At 30.3% G+C, this 8719-nt stretch overlaps 2 protein-coding genes across 4 annotated transcripts in view; both read right to left on the bottom strand.

Moving 5' to 3' along the window:
- LOC107622025 (protein TOM THREE HOMOLOG 1) lies at nt 1035-4494 on the bottom strand. 2 transcript variants are annotated; one of them, XR_002355513.1, is made up of 12 exons: nt 4203-4494; nt 4031-4121; nt 3869-3921; nt 3662-3754; nt 3500-3571; nt 2898-2970; nt 2757-2802; nt 2446-2509; nt 2299-2352; nt 2141-2218; nt 1894-2044; nt 1035-1465 (listed from the first exon to the last, which is right to left on the bottom strand). XR_002355513.1 is itself a non-coding variant. In XM_016323960.2 (11 exons), the coding sequence occupies exons 1-11, from the start codon at nt 4383-4385 to the stop codon at nt 1373-1375; spliced, it is 900 nt and encodes a 299-aa protein (XP_016179446.1). In that variant the 5' UTR covers nt 4386-4492; the 3' UTR covers nt 1035-1372. The 2 variants fall into 2 exon arrangements, 1 of the variants encoding a protein (XP_016179446.1); XM_016323960.2 differs by lacking the exon at nt 1894-2044 and having other exon boundaries at nt 4203-4492.
- The window catches only part of LOC107621621 (putative GEM-like protein 8), a 2735-nt gene continuing 533 nt past the window's right edge, over nt 6518-8719 (bottom strand). The window contains exons 2-4 of one of the 2 annotated variants that reach the window (XM_016323656.2): nt 8600-8680; nt 7631-7875; nt 6518-6846 (exon numbers count right to left, since the gene is read on the bottom strand). In XM_016323656.2, coding sequence (XP_016179142.1) covers nt 6670-6846; nt 7631-7875; nt 8600-8680 — 503 coding nt within the window. In that variant the 3' untranslated portion in view covers nt 6518-6669. The remainder of the gene's footprint in view (nt 6847-7630; nt 7876-8599; nt 8681-8719) is intronic. The other variant, XM_021113954.1, reaches the window with a different exon arrangement.

Below are 8719 nucleotides of genomic sequence, written 5' to 3'. Positions count from 1 at the left end.
TGATAAGTATAAACCAATTTTGAAAAGCTCCTCTTAGATACTTTCAAAAACACCCATAACTTTTAAAAACTGCAAACATAGCTACACTAGTTTTTTTATTTACCAAACGCAAAATAAGATACTTATACTTTCACCTCTTCAAAAAATTTTCCCAAACCAAACTTTAGTCGTTAGTTCTATCAGAAATAAAAATGTATATATTAAGTATTAATCTTTTCATTATCATAAGTGCTTATTTTTTAAAAAAAAAATTCCTTCCAATCATATCCCTTATTGATACTAATTTAATCAACTTTGGCAGAAATGACAAGGAAGAACTAAACTTAATTATTATAAAACACATGATTAAATTTTATTTATTGATTATAAAATAAATACCGATAGTCTCAAAAAAGCAAGAGTACAGAAGAAAACCCATATTACCAAACCTTTTCTCTTAGATATTAACATAATTTATTAATTCATCTTTATATAATTTTGAAGACTTTATTTATTCAGAACCAACAAAGTTAATCTATTGATGTATAATTACATTGATCATTCAATACATTACCACATTATGCCTGTTATTTTAACTTTTTACATTGTCTCAGGCTCTTAAAATATTCAAACCTACCATTCCTGAGCTAAGCCAACCAAACATTCAAATACTAATACTTGATAGCTTAAGGACAATAACATGGGTTGAAGATGGAATCATTGTCAAAAGTAGCATATTCACCTCACCATAAACACAAGCATCGTCACACTAGAGGCAAGAGCTATCATATCCGCAATAATGCAACAGCAGTTTTTCAATTTATCACTTAAGTTACAGCAAATCTGAACCAGGTAAGCATTCTTTGATCTTTTAGCAGCCATGTAACTCGGTTTTAAATGCTTCTATTCTCAATTTTCTGTTGCCTTGGTTGTATGGGTAGTAATCATGATTCTGTTGAGCATTCATACATGATTTACCAAGAAATTTGGGATAGTTACAGTTTCGTTAAGTTTAAAAGATCAAACAAAAATTGTACCAAAAGAAACACACAAAATCAAGCAAAACAAGGATCAATTATGCGACATTTCACCTACTTGTAGAAGCAAATAGACTAACATGCTATTTATACAAGATATGACTATCCCCTTCTCCAACTTATGGTTGCTCACTGTGTTTAACTGCATAATAAAATTGGAAATAAAGTCCTAGAGACAAAGCACATTTCAGAGATAACAAAATTCGACATGTTGGAGAATACGTGAAATGTCATGTACCAAAATCTACAACTACAAGCTATCAATCCAAACAACACGAAGACTATCCTGTCTCTCTAGAGCGAAGAATATAAAGAGTCACTGATAACTTCCGTAATCCTAGATATGTTCAATCTTTTCAGCGTATCGGGTGATATTGTGTGATACCTCGCTTGGGTGGCAGCTTCCTCAAAATGAAAAGAACCAAAGCTGAAGGCAATATTTCCACCAACTGCAGGAAAAATATGCCAACAGTAAGGGGAATGGGTAGTAAATCAATACAAACACCCTTTGTGAAAGCTTACCCTTGAGAAAAAGTCAAAGTATTAAGCAAGAGAATGCTAGTGTGATTTCAGTATAGTATTAGAGAGTAAAATGTTTCTATAAGCATGGAAATAGTACAATTGCTTCAAGAGCTTCGCCATGAATGGTCAAATTTAACAACTAACTCTCTTGTACTCAGGTTGCAGATAATAACAAGCTTAACAGGAAGCTGATAAAATCTCACATGACATGATGGGAAAAAGGAAGGGAAAATGCAAAATCCAAGCATCAATAGTTTAGCAAAACGTTTATCCAGAAAAAAAATAGGCTGTGAAAATGTCAGTTTTTTCATCTCAGGTGAAAACAAAACTAACAAAATAAAGCACAAAAGCAAACCTTAAAGAAAAATTACGAGTAGAATAGGTCAAAAATAAGAAAAGTAAGCAGTTAAGGGCCTTGTAGTCAAGTCACAACTTTGTTGGTCATTAAGGAGCTGTAATAAACAAGGTGGGAGCTATGATCCCTGTAAGCCACCCATCCCACCTATCTAGTTCACGAAAGGGAGCTCTAATCAAAATTTATACAGAAGCAATAACGTTAATGGCAATAAAAGCATCGTAACAAAGGAATGCAGAAATCTTACCAGGTAATATATGAAGTTGAGAATAGGGTGTTCCAAGACATCAAGGTCGGCATTTTTATCAAAAGCGTCAAAGCACATCTGACATACCATAATACATTCAGACTCAATTTTGAATCATGCAACAGGAATAAGAGGTTTTTTATTAGAAAGGAGCTCACCATAATGCATCTGACAAGAAAACATAAAAAACATATGGTGGTCACGTATCCAACCTGTATTAGAAACAACAAACCATATAGGTCACTACAGGGGTAAGAGTGGGACAGGAGAACGAAACAGAAATAGTTTTACATCAAATTGCATACCTCTTGCAACTTCTTACGTCGCCCTTTGGATTCAACAGGAAAGCGTTGTAGCATCAAGAATAATCTGTCAACGAGCAATCAGAAAGGAGAGGAGAAATCACAAGGGTTCGGAATACACAGATACATAGCCAACTACAAAGTATGTATACACTAGCCAATATTGTTTGCACTACTTGCATTCAATCAGTCCAGAAAGGCAGCACAGTTTGGATAATTAAGAAGTAAGAAAAAATGTCACATAAGGAGTTGCTTATCTACTCCATTTTTCTTTCAAGCACAAAACTTTTGACTCAATGAAGACAATAAATTACCTTCCACCAAAGAGAAGAAAGCCAAGGGCTGCAAACAAAGAGACCCCTATAGCAAAATATAGATTAAATACATTAGCAAAAACTTCATAAAGCACCTACAAGCAATTAAAATGATAAATCAAATCTCCATCAGTGACAAACCTGCAAAGAATATCTTAGACAGAATGACCATGACACTGACAGGTTTCCACCATAATATCAACCACAAAATAATCTGGCCAACAAACAAGATAAGTTATTGAACAACTCTCAGGACATATAACAAAAGCATTAAAGACACAACATACTAATATACTGAATGTTATGGTCAACGGTTGAGCATCTCGTGGAGCATAAGAAAACTAGAAGCAAAGATTTGTTGTTTTTTGTTAATGCCATTCAATCCATAAATTGGGCAAAGCCATTAACAATAATGTGTGAACAAGTAACATAACCAGTGCATGCAGTATCAAGCTTATCCACTGACATAACCCTCAAAGACTATATTGGTTCAGCGATTCCATGATCAGTTAGGTTCAATACGGGACAGAAACGGACCTATCATTTGAAACCTTTTGGTGTCTAGATTAAAGATACAAACATAAAACTCCTAACATACTGCTAAATACCTAATACTCCATCAAATCCTAAATGGTCCAGGTGTTTGATTGTTGTGAAATTATATCAATTCCAGTTTATATATCAATTAAGAAATACAAAAATCAAATACAATTAGAAACTCAGGGATAGAGTGCAATTGTTACCTGAATAGCATAAACCACAGCATTAATTGTATAGAAACTTGGTTTGAGCTCATCAGTAGACACAGCACGCGCCTGCAAAAGCAGCGGTCGATACGGAGCCAGTCATAAGCTGATGTAAACACAGACCAAACCAAATGGACCATAACACAAATTAAAACTTGCCTGATAATAAATCTCGGCCCAGAACAGAACCAAAAGCGCATACGTTGTAAAGAAAGCAAGACTTGGCAGGTCAAGTAAGATATGTCTAGCAATCTATACACATAAAACACTTATGACTGTATTTAAATGCTATGATTACAGGAGAAAAAAAATTAAAAACAAAATGTTGGAAAAATATCATCAATAAAATTGCATATCCCCCTATACCTCTGGCTGTAAACTCTCCACATTCCGATAGAATATGAAAACTAAACAACGAACTGCAAAAACCAGAAACAACGAATCCAAATCATATATCACTTAATAAAATTGCTACATAAATAGAATCTTTAAGAAAGTGTTCAATAATAACATTGGAATGATACAAACCCCCATTCACCAAAAAATTGAGTAAGTGAAAGACCTTCTGAGTGGTCCAACCGTATTCTGGAACTCTCCATTGTATCCGAACTAGTTGCACCTAAAGTCATAAACAAAATTAAAATAAAAACACTGAAATTAAGAAAGAGGAAAACCTAATTAGAGTGATGCATGTATGTACCAGAGCTACGGTGGCTACGACGCCGTATAAGACGGCAAGAGAGTAGAAGATACGGTCCTGCCACGGCGGAGAATCGTTGACGTGTTGCCACCAGCTGTAGGAAGCCGTGAGCTCAAGCGCCGGCACGACGGACGGCTCCGATGACGTGGCCGTCGGCGTGAAGAGCATGTCGATTCGGGCCATGAAATTCGAATCGAAGTGAAATTGATGAAAGAAACGAAATGGTAAGTAGTAACTAACTGAGGGTTTGTGTGAATCTGTGTGAGGGTAACACCACTCAGTTATTTGCTGTATCAGTTAATTTTCATACTCTGTTAATACAAAAAAAAAAATTTATATCAATAAAAATAAGAGTAAATTGTTAAATAAATCTATAAAAATTTACATTTTAGATAGATTTTTTTTAAAAAAATTAGAAATGAGATTCGAAGATGTAACCTATAGGTGAGCATGGGAAAGATTAGATCATTTGAGTTATAGTTCTTACATTTTAGATAGATTAATCCTTAAAAAAATATTAATAAAATCTTTTAAGATAGCATATATAAAACCCATTTGGTCGAGAAGCAATAGCTCAAATGGCATAGTCTTCCCATACTCAATTAAGAAGTTGCGGATTTGAGTCTCTATATCTTCGGTAAAAAAAAAAATATGTAAGACCCATTTGAAAAGTTTCAAAAGTAATTTTTTTGAATTTTTGACTTATGAAAAGTAATAGTATTAATGTTTGATGTAAGAGAAAGTATAAGGAGCCAATGACCTAAGCGTACAATATGTACAATGAAGGTTTAGAAAGTATTAGAGATATGATTATTAGTGTTACATTGTCCTGTCAGGTTACGTTTTTGGGATGAGTGGTTTCAGGAAATGGTATTAGAGTTCCAGATCCGGAAGGTCTTAGGCCATTGGCTCCCTAGCACTACTCTGTTCAAAATCAAATTGTAGCTTTTTAAGAAACTATTTAGGAGCTTATAGAGAAGTTAAAAAAATTACTTCTCTTATAATAAAAAGCTTTTTATCACATTTCTTTTAAAATAAGTATTTTTAGAACTAAAAATTTAAATACAAAATAACTTATTTATAAGCTACTTTTAATATAGGCATTTATTGTTTAAACTATTTTTTAAAATGAGTTTAATTAAACTATTTACCCAAACTAGACCATAAACATACTACTTTTAAATTAGTTTCTATGATTAGAATAGAAGATCTTGGTTTAAACTACTCCACATTTGTTATTTTAAAAAAATTTATTAGTACTTTTTTTCTTTAGAAATTAATCTATCTTGATAAATTTTTAAAAATTTATTTATCACTTTACTTTAAAAATAATTAATTTTGGAGTCAAGTAAGATAAATACATTTATTTTCTTCAATTATTTATAACTTTGTTATAAACACTCTAATATTTTATTATTCAATTAATATCAGTACAAGAATTATAATATTANNGAATTTATGTTCAAATAGATTTCTTGAAGATCGAATATACACGAATGTTATTACGGTTTTTTTAGATAGACAATAATTTTTGTAAATAATGTGAATAATAGGTTCTAGAATTGACCCAATAAAGTAAAAAAATATTCTACCCCTAAATTACTTCCTAAATCTTAACATTAGGATAACTATCTACACATCTATTGAATTGAACATCCAGCCATTGTTAACTATGCATGAGTAAATCGAATCAAAAGAAATAACCATCCAATTAAAAATAATGAACATAATCATCTGCATACTTATTGAATTGAACATCCGACATATCCATTATTCACATTATTTAGTGTTCTCATTGTTTACCTATACTTTTTCATGTTATTAAGAGTAACAACTAACAACCTGTTAAACTAATCCACTGATTACTAGACCATGTGATTATTTTACTATATAATATATCAGCCAACACATAAAATTTAAAAATATTATTTATACACTAAAATTAACTACTAAAATAATTACTATGTGTTTATATATAAATACGTGTATAATTTAATTTATTTTTAGTGTATATTTTTTATTTTATATTTCAATATATATTATATAAATTTACTACTATAGAAACTTAGCTTGAAGGCATATTAAAACATATATATGAACTGGCCAGAATGAATTATTCATATGTGATGAAAAAGAAAATATTATTGGTTAAGATAATTACGTTAAGGCCAGTTTTGTGCTTAATTTTCTTAACTTCCTTTATTATTAATTTTTCCGAATCTTAGGTATGAAATTGCGACAGTTCAAAGTCGTCATTAAATTCCTCCGCTGCTAATGCTATTTACCAAAATTGGTATAGTGTATTGAAAAAATAATTCAAAAATACTTACTCTATTCAATTTCTCCATTAACTATACAACAGATCATTGACAATTTCTATAGTTCTGTACATATACATTATGATTTTATACATACTAGCTTGTAAATATTGTCATAGTTTTAATGGTAAATAAATTTTCTCCTCTAATTAAGCATGAGAGAACATTGCCTGCTGTAAATACTTGAAAGTTTTCTGGTAATTTAAGAATCCCATAAACCAAAAGTCAAAATTATCTTCGGTAACTATTTCTATGTACTTTTCTGAAGGCTTCTCCACATTTTGACTTTGGTTGACACAGTTTATCTTCTCAACTGGAATAGCAACCTGAAATAAATTAACAAACAAAATTTCTGTTATATATATAAATACATAATTATTAGTCAAATATCAGTTATGATTAAAGTAATAATAATTTAGGTTTTGAGGCAATTCCAATTGTCACTATGCATATTATAACCTATATAGTGTGAATTCTTATGTTTACAACTTAAAATTTAGTTTTTTACAGTCCACTAAACTTAATTATATTGCAATCTTGAATTATGTCACTATTAAAATATGTAATTCGAAACACAACACAATATTACAATCCAATAATGATGCAATTCATTTGCAGCGGTATTAATTACAACCGCCACAATATTATCCTAAACTCAAAATCTATAAATATATTATATATTGGAGTAACGATAAATAGGTTCTGATTTTTTATTTCAAAGATAAATAAGTCATCGACTAATTAAAAATACAAAAATGTCCTTCATTTTCTAAAACATGAGACATCAAAGTCTCTCCAAGACGGAGAAATTTAAATGTCTCATACTTTAAAATATCAAGATCGTTTTTGTATTTACAATTAGTCAGGAACTTATGTATTTCGAATTAGGTGCATTCTATGGTATCTATCTATATTTGCCTAACTTACTAAAAGAAGATAAAAATTAATATTTAAATTAAAAAATATAAAAATAAAAATTTTTTTAATATTTAAAACTTACTATACAAGATAAGTTCGGCAATTTCGACACCAAAATTATAGGCACCATAGAATTTGCCTTCGAATTAAAAAGTTAGGGACTTATTTGAATACTAGAAAACAATTGGTTACCTTATAATGGATTCTAGTGTTGAAATCTTGCTCAGGAGAAGAGATAATCTTGATGGATCTATCACTACAAAAAGCAACTTTATGAGTTGAAATGAAGAGAATGCCAGAAATAGGACCAGAAGTGGTTGATAGATAGCACTGTGATGCTTTCAGAAGCTTCTCCCTTTCTTTCATACCAAAAAGTTGTATGAAATTTTTCTTCACTTTCATAGTATTAGATGTCTTCATCCCACCAAGTCTCATCACTGCATCTCACAATATTATATAGTTTAGATTTTTTTTTTTTGGGGGAGCTTGTTTAGATTTGATTATTTTGAAAAGGAAAAAAATTTATCAAAATAATAAGGTTTAATTATTCTGTCAGTTCCTATAGTTTTATCGAATTTTCATTTAAGTCTCTATACTTTTTTCTTTTTATTTAAATCCTTATACTATATCAGATTTTGCAATCAAGTTCCTACTGTGAAAAAACGTTGGAATTAACGGAATATTTTGTTTAACTATACAGAATATTCAGTCAAGTGTTAGGCATATTTATTTTGTTTAACAGAATATTCTATTAATTTCAACGTTTTTGTCATAGTAGGGACCTAATTATAAAATCTAATATGATATAGGGACTCAATCGAAAAGAAAAAAAGTATAGGGACATAATTGAAAATTTAGTGAAACTATCAGGACCGACAGAGTAATTAAACCAAATAATAACCAACTAAAACATCATTTATTATGTATAGTTATATAGAAAAAAAATTTGCTATTGAAGAGTGAATATTCTTTTGTTGGATTCAATTCATATATATGTTGAATAATTCCACTTTGTCTATCAATTATAAAAATTTACATTTGATATGATCAATTAAAATTTTCAACTGATATGATAATTCATTCTCATTTAATTTTGTCTGAAAAAAATATAAATTGAACAATCATTAAATAATAGTGTTTAATTAATGGTAAGATATATACCATGCTCTCTCACTCCATTTGCAAAATTGTCAGCTTTTCTCCCAAACTTGTTCATCTTAGTCAGAACAGAATTTAGTTTGCCTGAAATCATGAAAGAACATTAAACTTTTAAGGTATATT

This window comes from Arachis ipaensis, chromosome B10, assembly GCF_000816755.2.
Source record: "Arachis ipaensis cultivar K30076 chromosome B10, Araip1.1, whole genome shotgun sequence".
NCBI lineage: Eukaryota > Viridiplantae > Streptophyta > Magnoliopsida > Fabales > Fabaceae > Arachis > Arachis ipaensis.
This window is presented reverse-complemented; position numbering and strand designations above follow the sequence as displayed.

Coding starts and splice junctions, on each gene's coding strand:
- LOC107622025 (XM_016323960.2), bottom strand. CDS start 4,385: ATGGCCCGAATCGACATGCTCTTCACGCCGACGGCCACGTCATCGGAG. Junction 3,922..4,030: donor CAATTTTTTGGTGAATGGGG/GTTTGTATCATT, acceptor TGGTTTTTGCAG/TTCGTTGTTTAGTTTTCATA. Junction 2,971..3,499: donor CTGTGGTTTATGCTATTCAG/GTAACAATTGCA, acceptor TTTGTTGGCCAG/ATTATTTTGTGGTTGATATT.